The 21,091-nt window shown below is 44.5% G+C and overlaps 1 protein-coding gene across 1 annotated transcript in view; it reads left to right on the top strand.

Annotated features, from left to right (window-relative positions):
- Window positions 1–17,347, top strand: part of tm7sf3 (transmembrane 7 superfamily member 3) — a 50,759-nt gene extending 33,412 nt beyond the window's left edge. The window contains exons 6-12 of the mRNA XM_059652573.1: window positions 396–573; window positions 3,061–3,147; window positions 3,777–3,857; window positions 8,697–8,849; window positions 10,466–10,563; window positions 13,008–13,170; window positions 15,826–17,347. Coding sequence (XP_059508556.1) covers window positions 396–573; window positions 3,061–3,147; window positions 3,777–3,857; window positions 8,697–8,849; window positions 10,466–10,563; window positions 13,008–13,170; window positions 15,826–16,088 — 1,023 coding nt within the window. The 3' untranslated portion in view covers window positions 16,089–17,347. The remainder of the gene's footprint in view (window positions 1–395; window positions 574–3,060; window positions 3,148–3,776; window positions 3,858–8,696; window positions 8,850–10,465; window positions 10,564–13,007; window positions 13,171–15,825) is intronic.
- The last annotated feature ends 3,744 nt before the right edge of the window (window positions 17,348–21,091 follow it).

The raw sequence follows: 21,091 nt of genomic DNA, 5'->3' as shown, positions 1-21,091 counted from the left end.
GCAAATGACATTTCTCCTGACTTCCCTTTGGACTAGCCATCCTCAACAAGTCTGTACGTGTAACTCCAGTCCCATGGTGATTATGGTCCAGACTCAATTGCCCTCTGGGCACTAAAAGCGTGCCTGCCTAGCAATATCTACATTCTATGGATAACTTTTTAAAATGTGTTTAGGGAAAAATGATGACTTGCAGCATAATAAATTAAGACAAAATAGAATGCAATTGTCTAATATATTTTAAAGTGGAGCCAGAATTCTCAACAGTCAACGTCTCAATTAGTTGTGTTGGAGAATGTGAATATTCTGATAGGAAGTGATCTTTTGTTGCGGTCATTGCCCTGTGGTTGTAGTATGCCATGACCTATTCTCACAGCATTTCATTTTCCGTTTCTCAGCTTTTCAGTCTGAGTGCACGAGATAAGACCAGTGTAACGGTATCATCCATTCCTGGCCAAGGGGTGATATATAATGTTATTGTGAAGGATCCCAAGATGAACACATCAGCAGCTTATACCCCGGCTCATACATATGGCTGCAGTTTCACAGAGAAGCTGGATAATTGTTACACTCTGAGTAAGTCCTGATTGTTCAAGTTGTCAGTGGTCAACAAGGGACCTTATCCCTTTTATCTCCTCACTGTCACTTCTTTAATACAGGGTTGGTGGAGAAAGCCCTTCACTTATATTTCAAAACAAGACATGAGGGGCAGATTTTTTTTTTAATGTGGTGGTTTGCGTGTGCAGTGAACTTACTGAGGAAGTAGTGGATGTGGGCACGGTTACAAGGTTTAAAAGACACTTAGCTAACTACGTGAGTAGGAAAGATTTGAAGGAATATGGGTCAGGAGCAGGCAGGTTGGGGATAGTTTAGTTTGGGATCATATTCAGCATGGACTGGTTGGACCAAACGGTCAGTTTCAGTACCATAAGACTCACTATTGGCCTTTTGAAGACCTAGGGATGTAAAACTAATAAGGTCCTACACTGTAGGAAACACAGCAGCCAATATTCACACAACTAACTCCCAAACCATACTCCTTTACTGCCATTTTCCAGTCCACTCCTTCCTCATTGGTTGTGCTGGGAGTTGGTTTTGCCTGCTTTTTTTTTAAACTTTTGAACATTAAATTTGTGCCAATATTAACTTTGTCTTGCATCCTAGTTTCTTGAGCACTGTGTGGAGAGTCAAGTTCCATGATCCTTTGTTGGCAGAACCTCAATCAGCATCAATGCTCCACAGTCATTGGCCATCTGGCTAATTTGCAGAAGACACTGAGACCATTCAGCCTGTTGACCCTGTACTACAAATCTGATTCTGTGTACCCTCATTGGAAGCATTGCTCACTAAAACGGCATCGATGTCCGACTTCATGTTTTCTCTACTTCTGTTCGTTCACCCCTCGTTCTTTCCTTTCTGCAGTTGGCTTTATAAAAGCCCCACAGGCCATTCAGCCGAACAAATCTACAACAACCCACCATACTGCATCCCCCTAGCCCTATCCCTGTATTTCCCATGGCTAATACACCGAACTCTCTCGTTTCTGGACAGTGGGAGGAAACCAGAGCACCCGATGGAAACCCCCACACGTGCACCGAGAATGTGTAGACTGCGCACACAGTCGCCTTAGGGTGGAATTGAACCTGGGTCCCTGGCACTGAGGCAGCTGTGCTAACCATTGAGCCACCATGCCACCCAGTCTGTGGTGAAGGTTTGTCAGTGCCCTGCCAGGCTTTGGCTGACACTGTCTCTGAACAACTAGCTACTGGTCAGTGCCACTGTCAGGCCACAGTCATGATTGGCAAAACAAGGTTCCAGTGGACAAAGATAGCAGTGTGGAGCTGGATGAACACAGCAGGCCAAGCAGCATCTCGGGAGCACAAAAGCTGACGTTTCGGGCCTGGACCCTTCATCAGAGAGGGGGATGGGGTGAGGCTTCTGGAATAAATAGGGAGAGAGGGGGAGGCAGACCGAAGGTGGAGAGGAGAGTATAGGTGGGCAAGTAGGGAGGGGATAGGTCAGTCCAGGGAAGATGGACAGGTCAAGGAGGTGGGATGAGGTTAGTAGGTAGGAAATAGAGGTGTGGCTTGGGGTGGGAGGAAGGGATGGGTGAGAGGAAGAACAGGTTAGGGAGGCAGACAGGTTGGACTGGTTTTGGGATGCAGTGGTGGAGGGGAAGAGCTGGGCTGATTTTGGGATGCGGTGGGTGAAGGGGAGATTTTGAAGCTGGTGAAGTCCACATTGATACCATTGGGCCGCAGGGTTCCACTTCCCCCTCCTATCTTTAGATGACATGTCCATCATGATCCTCCTGCAGTGCCACAATGATGCCACCCAAAGGTTGCAAGAACAGCAACTCATATTCCGCTTGGGAACCCTGCAGCCCAATGGTATCAATGTGGACTTCACCAGCTTCAAAATCTTCCCTTCCCCCACCGCATCCCAAAACCAGCCCACTCCCCCTCCCTCTCTTCCCCCCCACCCCCCCACTCCCACTCCCACTCCTCCCTCCCTCCCCCCCCCCCCCCCCCCACCCAAAACCAGTCTGTCTTCCCTGGACTGACCTATCCCTCCCTACCTCTCCACCTACCTATACTCACTCTCTTCTCCATCTATCTTCTTTTCTCTCCATCTTTGGTTTCCCCCCCCCCCACATTTATTCCAGAACCCTCACCCCATCCCCCCCTCTCTGAAGGGTCTAGGCCCAAAACGTCAGCTTTTGTGCTCCTGAGATGCTGCTTGGCCTGCTGTGTTCATCCAGCCTCTCATTTTATTATCACTGTAGGAATGTGATGGGATTTATATTAAGAGGAGGGAGGTGAGGCTCCTCCAGTTCAGTGGAACAATGTAGCTGAGCTGTGGGCACTGCAGTTGGTCACATCCAGGTTTGTAATTGGCTGATGCCCAGATATATCCTGATATGTGGCAGCTGTTGGTTACCATGTTAATGTTGGGCACTGCCTTGTTACTGCTGGACCTGGCTTTCACACTTGATGTCATAATTTTGGGGAGTGGGAATCTCTGCCGTTATCCATTCTCCAATGGGATTCTTTTTGTCTCTAGAGCGAACTTCAACGAGAATATTTCTTGTCTCTGTTGGGCTTGTCGGACTATTTATTTGCTTCTTTGGTCATCGATACCTAAAGACAGGTGAGTTTTCATCCGAGCTCACTCCATTTCTTTAACAACATTCATCCTCAGTGTTTCTGCTGTATGGATGCACAAAGTTATTAGTTAAGTCAGTAAAAATAAGTTTTTTTTTTTTTTTTTTTTTTGTTTTTTTTCTCCAGTTGGTACAAACATGTGGACAGTACCGCTCATGCCTGGTTTATTTTACAGATAGTAATGTACCCCTAGTGACAGCCTTGAGTTCTGGATAAGAGATTCCTCTGGGAGAGCAGATTTGCCAAGAATGATCTTGAACTTGCAGATTTTTGTGGAATCTAGAACATTCTTTTGCTCTGGCAGGGGTTGGAGGAGGATGGGGTAGTCACGGGTAGTGTGTTGGGGAGGAAGACGGGAAGAGCATGTTGATGGAGGAGATGAGCATGGCTTGGGGTTGGGGGTGGTGTGTGAGGGAGTGTTGTGACCAGAGTAAAACCTGTCAGGCTTGTATTGTCTCTGGTTCAGAAATACATCACATCGGCCAAGCTGCAAATCTACAAAAAGGTTCTTTTTTCAGAATTTACTGGCAAGCTTAGTGTTTGAGATGACAATACTGACCGATTTGTGGTGGCAGTAACTTTTGCATCTAAGTGTGTTCCTCTTGTATATTCCAGAATTATTATTCTTTGGATTTATCCTGGTTGGGTTTGTGTCCTTTGTACTCCTGACCCAGAGGACCGTGCTGCATTATGATGGTAAGTGAATTGGCCAATTGAGTTTGTTCGCTGTGATGTCTGGGGAACTCTTACAACAACTGGATTCTGATTAGATGAAGGCATGTTTTTGTAAATGGAATATGGGGATAATATGAAATAACATGTAGTTCAATTTTAAAGGGGTTCAGAACCAGTTTGTGTTTTTGAAGGTGACTGGGCAGATCAAAAAAGGCCAGTGAAAATGGGAACTGCAGATGCTGGAGAATCCAAGATAATAGTGTGCAGCTGGATGAACACGGCAGGCCCAGCAGCATCTCGGGAGCACAAAAGCTGACGTTTCGGGTCTGATGAAGGGTCTAGGCCCGAAACGTCAGCTTTTGTGCTCCTGAGATGCTGCTGGGCCTGCCGTGTTCATCCAGCTGCACACTTTATCATCAAAAAGGCCATTTGTCTTTTCTGGATTGAGGTTCTTGGTTTTATTGATGGAGGACAGGAAGTGCAATTGTTGCATAACCTTGTGGTCAAATAAAACTAAACTGGGCCTGCCCAGGCTGGGTATAACAACAGGTACAGGCAACTGGCTGTGGAGGGGACCATCTCTGGCTGACTACCCACCCCTCTTCCACAGTTACATTCGCGTGCATATACCCTTGGAGAGGGGTCACCCAGTGTCTATCAATGGTCTTCATTTCTTTTAGAGAGATGGGCACTGTGTGGGGGATACAGTCCTTTTATCTTTTTCTCCAACACCCCCCCCCCCCCAACATTTTTTTATAACCCCTCACTTTTCCCTACCCACCCCCTTTTTGCTTTTGATGGTTTATCTTTGCCTGTATTGGGCTTTGGGTGTAAATATTTGGCTACATGGGTGATTAATTTTCAAGGAAAAGAAATTGGGTGGGGAAGGGGAACGGGTGGAAGTCTGTCTTTAGTAGGGAAAGTTATTAAACGCATTTTCTCAGCCACCATCTTTTGAGGAAGGGTCACCAGGCCCGAAATACTAACTTTTTTCCCCTCCCAGATGTTGCCAGACCCGCTGAGCTTTTCCAGCAACTTTGTTTTTGTTCCTGATTTACAGCATCCGCAGTTCTTTTGGTTTTTATTTAAGTTATTCAGTTGCAAAGAATAGCACTTTGGTGTTAATCAACAAAAAATGCAACTGCATGTGGATACTTCTGTATTGAAGAATCCAACAGACATTTTATTACAACTTACACGTGTATCTGTGTGGATTGTATTGTTTACAAGTTCCTGAGTTCACAGGAACACAATACCAGTACAGTGTCATGGTTCAAGTGATCTAAAGTACAATGGAGTATGAGATCTTCATACTCTTGGGTCACATGCTAGCTGCAGTGATATCATGAGCATACCTCCTTAAAGGTACACTACCCCACCTGGAGCAGAGACAGACCAGGAAAGACACGGCTAAAAATCATACGGGGTTTTTATAAAATAGAGAGTGTGTTTGTTTCTGCTGGAGGCAGGTGGATTGGGTGGGGTTCAGAGATACAAGAAGTCATGTTGAAGGGAGAAACCCTTTCACTTACTGTTATATTGTACTCTGGGAAGTGCTGTTTGAAAAGGTTATTAAAACAATCCAGAGGACTGAATAAGTAAACAGCCATGGGAAAGCATGGATTATAGTGTGATGGAGATTACTGTAGTGCAGGTCTGATGCTGTCGCCTCAATAGCTGCCCAATCCCTTTAATGACCTTGAATATAAAATGCAACATATGGCTGAAAAGCACTTAACTTGTGATGCAGCAGATAAGTTGATGGTAAAATGGAATTGTGCATAAATGACGAGTTGGAAGCCTGGAGCAGTATTTGCTGTTGTTAGCCTGTGGTGTTGGTCATTCTGTTTTGAAGTTGATCTTAACCAGACTCTGGCTGCTCTCGTCTTAAAGTAAGATCCAACTGTTTTGTTGCCTGCTCGGGGGGGAAGGAAACCATCCTAATCATTAATGGAACTTTTAAATGGTCGTTTGCAGCTGGTCAACTGTGATTCTTGTTTGAATTACTAAACTGAGGGATTCAATTTTTTTTTATAAAACTACACTGTTTCCCACACACTGTAACCCTGATATTGATCAAACCTGTCAGAATATTTCAAGTACAGAGGAGGCCATTTGATCCATCACGTCCATGTCAGCTCTGGCAGGAACAACTCTTGAGAAATGTCCTACACATTGGATCAGTCTGTCGCTGCTCAATGCTTCATTGTTTAATTGGACCATGTCTCAGTGTTAACATTTTTCAGTTGGATTAAAGTGTTTTTAAGCAAACTGCCTTGTATGATCAAAATGATGACATCTTGTTTCTAAGGCTTTGGAGTACATTTGTAGCTGAAGTTGTAGGTGTTGAGGTTGGCTGGCTCGCCAAGTGTTCCGCAGACGTTTCGTTACTGTGCTTTGGTAACATCCTCAGTGCAGCCTCTGAAGTGTCGGTGTGTTTTCCCCACCTGTTTTTTTTTTAAAAGTCTGGGGTCTATTGAGCTGGATTGCCTCACCTCTGGGTTTCCTTTGCAATGGAGTGTAAATGGTATTTTCGTGTTGAAGTAGATATCCTGATTACAGCCGTACAGCACAGGAATAGCAACCCTTTGGCCCAACTTGTCCGTGCCGACCCAGGTTTCCCAAATTTAAACTAGTCCCATTTGTCTGCATTTGGCCCATATCCCTCTTAAACCAACGCTTCCTGTTCATGTATGTATCGAAATGGCTATTAAATTGTACCTGCACCTACGACTTCTGGTGGTTAATTCCATCCATGCGCCACCCTCTTTGGGGGGCAGGGTGGTGGGTGTGGGGAAAGAGAAAGGTTGCATCTTAGGAACCTTTTTAAAAAATCTATCTTCTCTCGCCTTTCAACCTATGCCTCTGAATTTTAGTGATAATGGGAACTGCAGATGCTGGAGAATCGAAGATAATAAAATGTGAGGCTGGATGAACACAGCAGGCCCAGCAGCATCTCAGGAGCACAAAAGCTGACGTTTTGGGCCTAGACCCTTCCTCCAGAGCTCTGACGGTTCTCGGCCCGAAACGTCAGCTTTTGTGCTCCTGAGATGCTGCTGGGCCTGCTGTGTTCATCCAGCCTCACATTTTATTACCTTGGAATTTTAGACTCCCCTACCATGGGGAAATGACCTTTTTTGTTATTCACCTTTATCCATGCCCCCTCATGCTTTATAAGCTTCTGTAAGGTCAGTCTGACACTCCAGGGGAGAAATGCCCCATCCTGTCCAATGTCTTAAACACTCACCCTCTAGTCACTGTAGCATCCTTCGTAAATCTTTTGTCGCCTCTAGGTTAACAATATCCTGCTAGCAGGGTGACCATAGCTGTACACAGTATTCCAGAAGAGGCCTCACCTGTACAACTGAAACATGACATCCCAACATCTTTGGGTGTAAGATCTGAGCAATAAAAGCAAGTGTTAAATGCTTTCCTAACCATGCTGTGCCTACCTGTGAGGGATAATAGGAACTGCAGAAGCTGGAGAATCCGAGATAACAAGTTGTGGAGCAGGATGAACACAGCAGGCTGAGCAGGAAAGCTGACGTTTCAGGCCTAGAAGTCGGGTCTATGCCCGAAACATCAGCTTTCCTGCTCCTCTGCTGCTTGGCCTGTTGTGTTCATCCAGCTCCACAACTTATCTCTGTCTACCTATGATGCAGCTTTCAGTGAACCCCCCTAGATCTCGGTTTGACAACACTCCCTAGTGCTACTATTAAGTGTATAAGTCATGACCTGGTTTGCCTTACCAAGATGCATCACCTCACAGCTCTCTAAATTAAACTCCATCTGGCACTCAGCCCATTGGACCAGCTGGTCTAGATCGGGTGGTGCTCTTTAAATAACCTTTACTGTCTACTCTACCACCAATTTTGGAGTCATTTGCAAGCTTACTAAGCACCATTCCTACATTAACATCCATATTCATTACATAAATGACAAATAACAGTGGAACCAGCATTGGTCACAGGCGTCCAGTTTGGAAAACAGCCATGTATCACCACCCTCTGTCTCCCCTCCAAGCCAATTTTGTATCCCATTGGCTAACTCTCTGGATCCCATGTGATCTAAGTTTATTAAGCAGTCTAACATGCAGATCCTTGTCAAAGGCCTTAAAGTCTACATAAACTACATAAACAACACTAACTGCTTTGCCTTCATCTATCATCTTGGTCACATCCTCCAAAAAAAACTCAACCAAGATAGTGAGACATGATTTTCCATGCAAAACTAAATCTTGACTATCCTTGCCCCTCTGTGTAAATCCTGTCTCTCAAAATTGCTACCAATAACCTGGCAACCACTAACCTTTAAACACAACAGTCCATCGTTCCCTGGCTTTTGCAGCCTTTCTTAAATAAAGCAAACATCAGCTACCTACCTTTTTGATACCTCACCTCTGGCTGTAGATTCAAATATCTTTGCTAGGAGCCCTGCAATTTCTTCCCTAGCTTCCCACACCATCTTCAGATAGACTTTGGGTCCTGTAGCTTTGTCTACCTTTTAATAATTAAGACTTCCAGCACTGCTTCTGTGACGTAGACTTTCCACGATGTCACTACTTATTTATTTCCCCATGTTCCCTAGCTTCCACTTGAGTTTGCCTGTTTCATTCTGGCCTTTATATAAAAAGAGTATTATAATTTGCAGAATTGTTTCTTTTAAAAGAAACTTCTTTGCATCAGTCTGGAATAGATTTGGACGTGGGCCCCTGAATACAACCTATTTTTGACCCAAAAGAAAGTTAGGTCTAGAGTTTGTAATCCAAGCCTGTTTCAGTTTTTGTTAACCAAGCAGAATTGTGCCTGTATTTGATTGTGCGGCAATCTCCATTGAGGACTTTTTTTTTTGTTTCCCCAGTTATTTTGGGGTTGGTGGCAGTCCTGGGATCTGTTGGTGGGAGTCTGCTGGTGATGTGTTGGTGGAGGTCTGGCTCTGTTGCGTTTTGTGTGCTGGTTGCTGGCCTGCTCCTGGGATTTCTGCTGTCGTCTTTGATTTTCTTCACACCATTGGGTAAGTAATTGTAGAGCAAGTTAGTAACTAGTCTACAAAAGACTGAACTTTAAATATTGGCCTGACCAGTGATGCCTTCACCTCATGAATGAATGGGGGGGATTGGGAAAGCCCTAATATTGTATATCCTATATCTTGACTAGTATGTTGAAGTATGAAGATACCACTTTTTATAAACTATGCATTCATAGGATGTTGGTGTTGCTGGGTGGGTGATTCTTTATCCCCCATCCCTAGTTGCCCCAGAGGGCAGTTGAGTCAACTACATGGCTGTGGGTCTGGAGTCACATTAAGGCCAGACCAGGTAAGGAGGGCAGTTTCTTTCCCTAAGGGACATTAGTGAACCAGATGGGTTTTATGACAACTGTCACTTGGCTGCTGTTACTACTTTTATTCCAAATTTTTACTCAGTTCACACTTCACTATCTATCTGCCACAGATGGCATTTGAACCCATTTTCTCAGAACATCAGCCAAGGGTTTTGGGTTAGTAGCGCAGTGACGTTCCTATTACACCACTGTCTTGTCATCTAGATGTTTCTACCATTATGACACAGATGTGGGACTTGAACTCTGGCCTCCTAGCTCAGAGGGAGGGATCCACCCAGTGCCCCATGAGTCCATGCTTTGCCTGGTTGGCTGGTCCAGTTTTCTTGCTGGTCAATGGTAATCCCCAGGGTATTGATTTGGGAGGTGTGGTGGGGGGGTGGTGGCTGGTGTTGGCAATGCTGCTTAATGTCAGGTGTGATGGCCAGATTCTCTTGTTTAGAGATGATCGATGCCTTATGTCCGTGATAGGAGTGTTACTTGCCACATATTAGTCCAACCTGGAAATTGTCCACATCATGTTGCATTTGAACACAAACTGCTTCAGTATCTCAGGAGTCAGGAATGGTCCTGAACACTGTGCAATCATCAGTGACCAGCTGGTTTGTGATGCCAATAGTGTGGGCTCATTTCCCACACCAGCTGAAGTTACCATGAAGTGCTGTCCTTCCCCCACCTCTGCCTTTCCCTCTCTGAGAGAGCACTTCTCTGGTCTTTTGGGAATATGGAAATTTTACCTTGAGGGTTCTCATGGTGCAGTAGCACTGTCCACCGCTCTCTGATCCACGAGGCTTGGGGTTCTTTTACAAAAGAAAATGGTTGGATGGAGGGCGATCTCCAAGGAACTCCTGCAGAGACACCCTAGATCTGAGGCGACTGACCTCGAACCAGCATGACCACCTTCCTTGGGCTCTGGTATGACTCCAAAGAACAATTCCATTTCATCCCAGTTTTGCTCAAGCTCCTTGAGGCCACTATCAGTCACAAGTGGCCTTGATGTTGGGGCCAGTTACACACACCCGTCATGTCTGGAGTTGAGCTATTTGGCGAAGATTAGTGACTATCCAGGAGCTGAGTGGCCCTGGCAGAACCCAGACTGAGTGTCAGTGAGTAGCTTATTGCTAAGTTGGGTGCTGCTTAGTTGGAAAGTTGTTCTTTTTTTAATTTGTATTTCTCTGGGAAGGATTTCTTTTGCAAAATTATGTTTCAACATTATTGTTAATTTCTTAAAACTCATGGAATTGTTCTTGGAGTTCGACATTTTTTAAATATTTTTGTTCTGTCTTTCAGCAAATGTTAAAGTTTTCAATGATGATGCTGTCTTCTGGGTGACCTTCATAAGTGTAGCATTTCTTGTCCCACTGATCTTCTTCAGCTGTCCAAGACCAGTGAGTTCTTCTGCTTCTATATCAGCCAGTGAATCTGATGTCTGTATTGATTTGATGTTGCCTAAGCTGCTTTTCACCTTTCGCTGAAAGGAAAACAATATAACCTGTAAATTGAGGAAGATGGAACTTCTGTTTGAGTAGTCAGACACCAATCAGTGCAAACTCTATGGGAGGACCAAGCATATTGTTTCTTAAGTTCATCAGTTACAGACTATGGAGCTACTGTTCCTTCTCTAAGTCTTTAGGATGTGGGTGACAGTAGCAAGACCAGCTTTTGTTGCTCAATCCTATCTGCCCTCAGTGTCATAACTCTCTGGCGAACTGAGACTCCACTGCTATGGCTCTGTAGACCAGAGCAGCAAAAGATATCAATGATACAGATGGGTACTGACACATTGGTGATAACTTCATGGTTGCTGAGAGTAGCTTTTATTTGAGATAACCATATGATGAGATTCCCTACAGTGTGGAAACAGACCCTTCGGTCTGACGAGTCCATACTGCCCCTTTGAAGCATCCCACCCATCCGCATCCCCCAATAACCCACATTACCCCTGAACACTACGGGCAATTTAGCATTGCCAATTCCCCCTAGCCCGCACATCTCTGGACTGTGGGAGGAAACCGGAGCACCCAGAGGAAACCCATGCTGACACGGGGAGAATGTGCAAACTCCACACACAGTCACCTGAGGCTGGAATCGAACCAGTCCCTGGTGCTGTGATGCTGCAGTGCTAACCACTGAGACACCGTGCCAACCCTATATGCAGAGCTGGATGAGTACAGCCGGTCAAGCAGCATCAGAGGAGTAGGAAAGCGGACGTTTCAGGCCCAGACTTCAGAAATGGGGGAGAGGCAGGGGATTCTGAAATAAATAGAAGGGGAGGCGGATAGAAGATGGATGAAGGAGCAGATAGGTGGTGAGGAGACAGACAGGTCAAAGAAGCGAGGATGGAGCCAGTAAAGGTGTGTACATGAGGTTGGTCAGTCCAGGGAGGATGGGCAGGTCAAGGAGGTGGTAGGAAGGATGGACAGTTTAGAGAGGCAAGGATGAGCTGGGCTGGTTTTGGGATGCAGTGGGGGGAGGGGAGATTTTGAAGCTTGTGAAGTCCACATTGATACCGTTGGGCTGCAGGGTTTCCAAGAGGAATGAGTTGCTGTCCCTGCAACCTTCGGGTGGCGGCATTGTGGCACTGTAGGAGGCCCAGGATGGACGTGTTGTCTGAGGAGTGGGAGGGGGAGTTGAAATGGCTTGTGTCTGGGAGGTGCAGTTGTTTATTGCGAATGGAGTTCCACATAGTGGTCTCCAAGCCTCCACTTGGTTTCCCTGATGTAGAGGAGGCCACATCTGGAACAGCAGATACAACATACCACCTTAGCAGATGTGCAGACGTACACCTGCTTGATGTGGAAGGTATTCTTAGGCCTGGGATGGGAGTGAGGGGGGAGGTGTAGGGGCAGGTGTAGCACTTCCTGGGGTAGCAGGGAAAAGTGCCGGGGTAGGGGTTGGAGGGGAGTGTGGAGGGGGCAAGGGAGTCACGGAGAGAGTAGTCTCTCCGGAAAGCAGACAAGGGTGGGGAGGGAAAATTGTCATTAGTGAGGTCGGATTGTAGATGGTGGAAGTGTTGGAGGATGATGTGTTGCTTTTATTTCAAGATGGAATTTAAATTCCATTAGCAGCACTTGGGATTTGAACCTTTGTTCCTGGAGTTGAAGCTGGTGTCTCTGGGTTAGTCATCCAGTGAGATTACAGTGCCATCTCCCTTCACCTTTGGCCTGCTGACAAGGCTGTAAGAGGTAGGGAAATGTTCTCCTGGTCTTTGTACCTTGATAAAATGGTTATTCTGATTTATTAAATCTTGACAAAACGTCTTTGTATGGCAAAGTCCACAACAGATCAGTTGGGAAATTCCCAACGGTGCAGGGTTTTGGGAATTACAGACCCCCTGCACTATACTCATTAGACATGGCTCAAATTATCAATGATGGGGCTCCATTTGATTTTTCTAAAATCGAAACCTACATATTGTCAGAGCACTTCGGTAGGAATTTGGGTGGCACGGTGTCTGTGGTTAGCACTGCAGCCTCACAGTGCCGGGGACCCAGGTTCGATTCCAGCCTCTGGTAACTGTCTGTGTGGAGTTTGCACATTCTCCCCGTGTCTGCGTGGGTTTTCTGCGGGTGCTTCGGTTTCCTCCCACAGTCCAAAGATGTGCAGGCTAGGTGGATTGGCCATGCTAAATTGCCTGTAGTGTTCAGGGGTGTGTGGGTTATAGGGGGATGGTTCTGGGTGGGATGCTTCATGGGCGGTGTGGACTTGTTGGGCCGAAGGGCCTGTTTCCACACTGTAGGGAATCTAATCTAAAAATTATGTTTTCCTGTTTCAGAAAACAATGTTTTTCATATTTTGGTGTTTATTATTGTTTTTGTCCTTTTTTTTTAAGCTGAACATTCTGGCCTGTGGATTCGTTGGCTCTTATGCAGTGATACTAGCTATTCACAATTTTGTGTTCACCAACCTGGCCTACATCACGTTAAACATTGTCAAGCGTGCGCTTCATGGCGAGTTCAAGGCTGCCTTTGTAAATGTCCCCTTCCAAATGAATGGTAAGGCTGAAAGAGTGGAGTTTGTGATGTCATGAGATCCACATTTTAGACAATTCTCCTTTTTTAAATTGGGGTGGGGGGGGGGGGGAGGAGGAGGAAGAGAGTCACTTTCTGATGGAACCCAAGAATTGATAAGTGGTTCAGTGTTTCAATCCATTTGGATAACCCTGGAATATACCCTTGGTTTAAGAAGGAAGGGAGGCAGAAGATGGAAAACTATAGCCTACTTAGCTTGACTTTGGTTGTTAAGATTGTAAAGTCCATTGATAAGGATGAGATTATAGATTACTTGGAAATGCAAAGTAAAATAAAAGCAGAGTCAATACACCTTCATCAAGGGGAGGCAATGCCTGATAAATCTGTTACAATTGTTTTGAAGACTTAACAAGCAAGAGAAAGGAGAATCTATGGATGTGATCAAATTGGATTTCCAGAAGGCCTTTGACAAGGTGCCAATCAGGAGGCTGCTAAATAAGAGCCCATGGTGTTTAGGGCAAGATACTGGCATGGAGGACTGTCTGGCACAGGTAGAGAGTGGGGATAAAGAGGCTTTACACAGCATGGCAGCTGGTGACTAGACAAGTTCTGCAGGGGTCCATGTAGGGACCAAAACTATTCATGCTATACATTAATGATCTGGTCAAAAAAAAACAGGGCATTGTTGCTAGGTTTGCAAATGAGACAAAGATAAGTGGATGGACAGGTGGTGTTGAAGAAGTGGGGAGACTGCAAAAGGACTCATTGGCCAGGAGAGTGGGCAAAAAAGTGGCAGATGGAATACCATGTGGGGAAAATATGAGGTAATGCACTTTGGTCCAGAGGAAGTTTACAAGAATGATCCTGGAGATGAAGGGTTTGTCAGAGGTGGCATGGTTGAGGACTGTGTGGTTCTGTATTCCTTTTTTAGTTAAGATGGATGGCTGGAATTTGAAACTCTCAGAATACTGAGTCCTGGGTAGAGTGGACATGGAGAAGATGTTTCCACTAGATGGAGAGACTAGGACCTGAGGGCAAAGCCTGTGAAGGGATGACCCTTTTAGAACTGAGATGAGGAGAATTTCTTCAGCTGGAGGATGGTGACTGTGGGACTCCAGAGTGCTGTGGAGGCCAAATCATTGTCTATTTAAGACAGACCAAAATGTTCTGGATGCTTTGGAGAGGGTGCAGAGGAAGTTCACCAGGATGTTGCTTGGTATGGAGGGTGCTAGCTATGAAGAGAGGTTGAGTAGATTAGGATTATTTTCATTAGAAAGACGGAGATTGAGGGGGGACCTGATTGAGGTCTACAAAATCATGAGGGGTATAGACAGGGTGGCTAGCAAGAAGCTTTTTCCCAGTGGGGGACTTACTAGGGGTCATGAGTTCAAAGTGAGAGGAGGAAAGTTTTTAAGGGAGATGTGTGGAAAGTTCTTTAGAGGGTGGTGGGTGCCTGGAACGTGTTACCAGCGGAGGTGGTAGATGCAGACACATTAGTGTCTTTTAAGATATATTTGGACAGGTACATGGATGGGCAGGGAGCAAATGGACACAGACCCTTAGAAAATAGATGACAGGTTAGACAGAGGATCTTGATCGGTGCAGGCTTGGAGGGCCGAAGGGCCTGTTCCCTGTACTGTAATTTTTTTTGTTCGTTCTTCTTTAGTAAGAGGATTGAGGGCTATGGGGAGAAGGCAGGAGGATGGGGCTAAGAAACAAGTCAACCATGACTGGTGGAGAAAACGATGGGTTGAATGACCTAATTGTGCTCCTGTATCCTTATGGAATCTGTAGGAAGGCAGGGAGCTGGCTAAACGAATTTGGTTGGGCTGCAGTCCAATGTTGATGTCTCTCCCTCCAGGACGTATAGAGAATCAATTTGGGATTTTGCTGTTGAACAGGAACTTGAAAGGCAGGAGAATGAAGCAGATCTTTGAGAGAGAAGCATTGGAAGGTGGCTAAATGGCCTCCAAACTGTATATGGATTTTTTGATGCCATTCTAAAGTTCAATCTCCCTGGTAAATTGAGATTTTCTTTTTCTTCCACTTGTGGGATGGTAATTATTGTCTGTCCCTAGTTTATTTAAAAGACTATGCCTTCTGCAAATAGCTACTGCAAGGAATTCATTTCTAACTGCCTTGGGGTCATAGTGACTGCAGAATTCTACGTTGGAAAGAGACTTTTAAAAACAGTCACAGGTAAGATGAGAAATTTGGATTTGATCTGGAATGTAGTGTCTGAGATAGTGGTGTTAACTTGTTCATGGGATACATGTGCCACCGTATATCATCCTATATCTTGACAACTAGTATGTTGAAGTGTGAAGACACAGCTTTTTAAAAAGCTATGCATCCATAGGATGTTGGTGTTGCTGGGTGGGTGATTCTTTATTGCCCATCCCTAATTGCCCTAGAGGGCAGTCAACACTCAACCACATTGCTGTTGGTCTGGAGTAACATTTAGGCCAGACCACATGGATGAAGGTGTCCTTCCCTGTAATATCAGTCGTAACTTCCAAAGATAGTTGGAACTTCTAAGTAAAGGAATTAAAATTTGTAGGGCTTTGAAGGAAGTGGGATTAATTGGACACTTTTTTCATCGTAGGCCAGTTGGGCTGAGTGGCCTCTTTATATTTCTGCTTCATTTGTACTGTGAACATCTTTATTTTCTAATTGCAGACTATATTTTAATATCAGTGTGGGTGGCCTTGCTGGTAAGCGGAATAGTGTTCCAGTTCCACCGTGAGAAGAAGCAACCCAGATTCCCCCCTAATCCGTACAAAACCTGGAAACGAGATCGACAACGTCGTCAAACTAATGTCTTGGACCCCAGCCACCATGTCCCACCCATCAGGGATCGGATGAAGAGTGCACTGACTGATGTCAAGCATCTCTTCACAAAACAGCAGCCTGCAGGAGAACAAACCCCGTTACTCCTCTAGCCAGTGAGGGCCATGGCTTTATCTTGTATGTGACCAGGGTGTGTCTCTTTAAATCCTGCCACGAGTTGGGATTGTTTGAGCTGATCTGCCAGATTGTTTCTGACATCAAGAATTCAAATGGTGGGCTTTCTTAAATCACCTAATTCTGTTACAAAAACTTTATGTACAATTTTTATAACATGCTGGAATCCATTCGTGTGGTTAATGGATTGACTGAATCTTACCTTGTAACTTGAGATTACTGTGAACTATGCAATTGGCTGCTAAATGGGTACAAACCCTGCACTGATACCATTTTTGAATTTCAATTAGTTCTCTTGAAGTTGTGGTGACAGGACACATGGAACTTGTACAAATGCTCCCCTCTTTAGTTATCTGCACTTTGTCATGGGATGCTATTGTTTTAAAATAAAAGTACTGATTATATCCTGGGAAATGAGGAAACGTTGGTCCTTCTAAGGATTCACATCACCCACTGTTCCAGGGATTGTTACTATCTAAACACTTCAGAGCTGTAGAATTGGTTCTGTAGCAGAAAAATGTTTCAGACTTGCACAGTGTACTGCACATTTAAATACCTCATTGAATTCTAGAACAAAATTTCTGATTTATAGAAATTGAATTGTTTACTAAACATTTATTTTTGAGAAGGTTAGTTATTTTCTTAAAGCAAATCAACTTTGTTCCACAGTATTCACTTAGTGCTAATGGATTGTATCCTGGGAGACTACTGCCATATGACTGCAATTAAATATTTTATAACCAGAGGCATTGTAATTGAGCTCATTTTGGCTGAATTAAATTAAGCATGCAATTTCCCCAGCTAAAGATTCTTGTGTCCACAGAGCTGATGGAATAAGTCATTTGTTTATAGCCTATTTATCCATTATTAACTTGTTGGGTGGACTAAGATCAAAAATTAAACTATTTTCCTTCCTTCCTTCCAGTAACTATCCTTAACACAACCCCTACAGTTGTATGGATGGGGAATGGGAGACCGTTTTACAGATAACACATTGATGCACTGTGGAGTTGGCTTTAATTTCCACTGAAACAAAGGGCAAAATTCCAATCTGAAAATCCTTTCTTTAAAAAAACGATGTTGAATTAGAGGATATTTATTGCATACCCTCATTGCAATGAATCTGGGCTCCAACTGAACATGTTGGTGCTGATCAAACTGCATAATAAGGTATGGGTCCAGAATGCATTATGTAAATGAAGCATCCTCCAGTCCCTACTCGGTTAAACCGTGAAACAATGGGTTGTATTTTGTAAGTGTTTTATATTGCAGATGTGATTAAAATATTTGATAATACAATTGTGGTCACTTTTTATATGGATTATTTTTGTCTCCTTCACAAATAATTTACACATTTATCACCTTAATCATTATTTGTGTTATACAGTTGAATGATTTCAGTCCACATGTGAGCTGTAAAGTTCCATAGACAGCAAGGGTAAACTATCAGATGCTCAAGCTGGAATATTGCCCAGGACATCATGCTCTTTATTCTAGTGAGTTTTGAGAAGATTTGTAGGTCAAGTTGAGGTTCTGGATGTGAGTTTGCTCGCTGAGCTGGAAGGTTAGTTTTCAGACGTTTCGTCACCATTCTAGGTAACATCATCAGTGAACCTCCGAAGCGCTGGTGTTATGTCCCGCTTTCTATTTATCTAGTTAGGTTTCCTTGGGTTGGTGATGTCATTTCCTGTTCTTTTTCTCAAAGGATGGTAGATTGATTTGGAGCCAATCTACCATCCTTTGAGAAAAAGAACAGGAAATGACATCACCAACCCAAGGAAACCTAAACATATAAATAGAAAGCGGGACATAACACCAGCGCTTCGTCGGAGGCTCACTGATGATGTTACCTAGAATGGTGACGAAACGTCTGAAAACTAACCTTCCAGCTCAGCGAGCAAACTCACATCCAGCTTTTTACTCTATTGGGTAGGTCAATTTTATGTCCAAGGGTAGAATTGGCTTTGCTTAATGCTTCTTCCAAAAGGATAAGGCTGCATTTGAGATGTCAACTTAAATAGTCTTACTATCTCCCAGGTTGTGGTTTTATGTATTGTGTTTTTGAGGTGTAGTCCAGATGCCTTTTGTGCATTGAACGGTTAGTTTTTTTGAAGCTCCATTGGAACTCTTGAACAAACACTACACAATGTTGCTGTTCTCAGCATATGTATCTTGGAATTTTAAGATGTTAAATAGAGCAGAAAATCTTGTTAATGTTAACCCCTCCCTCCTCTCAAGCTACATGGGGGAGTGGCATTGCTAGTCAGAGCTAGTGTAGCAGCTACTGAAAGATAATTTGAGAATGATATGTCTACAGTCAGTTTGGGTTGAGGTCAGGAGCAAGAAAAGGGGAGGGGGGGGGGGGGTGGTGTGGCGGCATGAGAAAACCCAGGCAGATAGGATCAAGGAAAACTCCAAGGCTTTTTACATGTACATGAGGAATAACAGATTGACCAGAGAAAGGGGAGAGCTGATCAAGGATTGTAAAGGGAATTTGTGCACAAAACCTGAAGACAGAGGTCCTTAAATGCTTTTTGTTATTCACAAATGAGGGGGACCTCGTTGTAGAGGAGGACAGTGTTATACAGGCTGGTAGGTTAGAGGAGGTCACTGTTAGTAAGGAAGATGTGCTAGGAATTCTGAGGAAGTTGAAGGTAGATAAGTCACCTGGGCCTGATAAGATTTAGTGCCAGAAGATTGGAGAAAGGCAAACATTCCCTTGTTCAAAATAGGGATAACCCCAGAAATTACAGGCAGTTAGTCTTACATCAGTGGTGGGCAAATTATTGGAAAGGGCTCTGAGATAGGAGTTGTGATCACTTGGAAAGGCACAGTTTGATTTGCGATAGTCAGCATGGGTTTGTGAGGGGTAGATCATGCCTCACAAACCTTATTGAGCTCTTTGAAGAGGTGACCAAACACATGGATGCAGGTGGAGAAATGGATGTAGTAAACATGGATTTAAGTCAAGTGTTTGATAAGGTTCCCCATGGTAGGCTCATGCAGAAGGTCAGGAGACATGGGATAGGGGGAAATGTGGCAGATTGGATTCAGAATTGGCTGACCCTTAGAAGACAAAAGGGTGGTAGTGGATGGAAAATACTCAACATGGTGCTCAGTTACAAGTGGTGTACCACAAGGATCTGTTCTTGGTCCTCTAATTTTTGTAAATGATTTGGTTGGAGGGTGGGTTAGTAAGTTCGTGGCTGATACAAAGGATAGTTGGGAGTTGTGGATAGTGTGGACGGCTGCTCAAGGTTACAGAGGGATGCTGACAGGATGCAGAGCTGGGCTGAAAAGTGGCAGATGGGTTAATAAGATTTCTGGTAGTGTGGAGGAGCAGAGGGGTCTTGGGGTTCATGTCCACAGTTCCCTGAGAGCAGCCACCAGGTGCGTAGAGTTAAGATATGGTATGTTAGCTTTCACTAATCGAGGAATTGAGTTCAAGGCTCAAGAGCTGTTAAGTTATGCTCCAGCTATACAAAAGCCTGGTTTGGCCACATCTGGAGTGTTGTGTCCAGTTTTGGTCACCTCATTACAGGAAAGATGTGGAAGCGTTGGAAAAGGTGCAGAGGAGATTTACCAAGATATTGCCTGGAATGGAGGGAAGGTCTTATGAGGAAAGGTTGGGAGAGCTAGGGCTTTTCTCTTTAGAATGATGAAAGATGAGAGGTGACTTGATGGAGGTGTACAAAATGATCAGAGGTATAAATAGACAGCCAGAGGCTTTTTTCCTAGGGTGGAGGTAGCTATTATGTGGGGACACAGTTTTAAAGAGAGTGGAGGTAGCTACAGGGGAGACATCAGAGGCAGGTTCTTTACTTGGCGCAGTAGGGGTGTGGAATGCATTGCTGGAGAGGATAGTAGAGTCGGCCTCATTAGGGACGCTTAAGCAGCTATTATACTATCATCCATATGCCTATCTAAGGTAGGGGTGGAGGTTAGATAGACCTTAGGTTTAGGGTAAAAGTTTGGCACAACATTGTGGGCCGAAGGACCTGTACTGTACTATTCTATGTTCTAAATCTACACTGGTCCCATACTTGGCCCATAGTCTTGACTTTTGTGATATTCCAAGTGCACATCCGGGCACTTTTAAAAAGATTGAGAGGTTTTCTGCCTCAACATTCCAGACCCACACCACCCTCTGCGTGAGAGCGATTTCCTTAAACCTCCTGTCTTTCACTTTAAAATTGTGCTCACTCATCATTGACCCCTTTTAAACTGCTTTCTATCCACCCTGTCCATGCCCTCCAAAACCTTACACATCCCTAGCAGGTCCTCACTCAACTTTCTCTACTCCAAAGAAAACGTGAGCTTTTCCAGACTCCTGACAGCTGAAATGCTTTATCCAAGACAAGATCTTGGTGAATCTCCTGTGCATGTCCTCTACTGTAATTGCATCCATCCTTTGGCGGGGGTTACTAGAATTGTGCACAGTGCAACAGCTGTGGCCTAACCAATATATCTGTGCAGCTCCAACATAATCTTCCTGCCCATATTGACCTGTCCTGCCACCTCCAGGACTCTGTGGACAAGGACCACAATGTTTTTATGTCACTGAGCTTCCTGGTGTCTGCTCTGTTCGAGTATTCCATTGTCTTGTTGCTACTTCCAAAGTGCATCATTTCACGCTTGTCAAGGTTGATCTGCCTAACGGATCTGTCTAGTCCTCCTGTAACCAAAAACCAACCACCCAGCCTTCCCTCCAAGATCAATTTTTATGAACTGTGCTTATCCTTCAGATTGCTAACAATACTCTAAGGTTTTTCACCACGTTTTATATCAGACAGAAGTAGCCTTTTGAAGTTTTGAGCTTTTTTCTCCCCCCAAGTAGACCCTAGAAACATCCTTGACTCAGCAGGTCTGGCAGCATCTGTGATGGAAGAATACAAAGTTAACATTTTGGGTCCGGTTCTGAGGGAGGGTCACTGGACCTGAAATGTTAACTGCTTTTTTTCCTTCATTAATGCTGCCAGAT

The sequence above is a fragment of the Stegostoma tigrinum genome, chromosome 18, assembly GCF_030684315.1.
Source record: "Stegostoma tigrinum isolate sSteTig4 chromosome 18, sSteTig4.hap1, whole genome shotgun sequence".
NCBI lineage: Eukaryota > Metazoa > Chordata > Chondrichthyes > Orectolobiformes > Stegostomatidae > Stegostoma > Stegostoma tigrinum.
The sequence above is the reverse complement of the archived record's forward strand: the minus strand, read 5'-3'. Positions and strand labels throughout refer to the sequence as shown.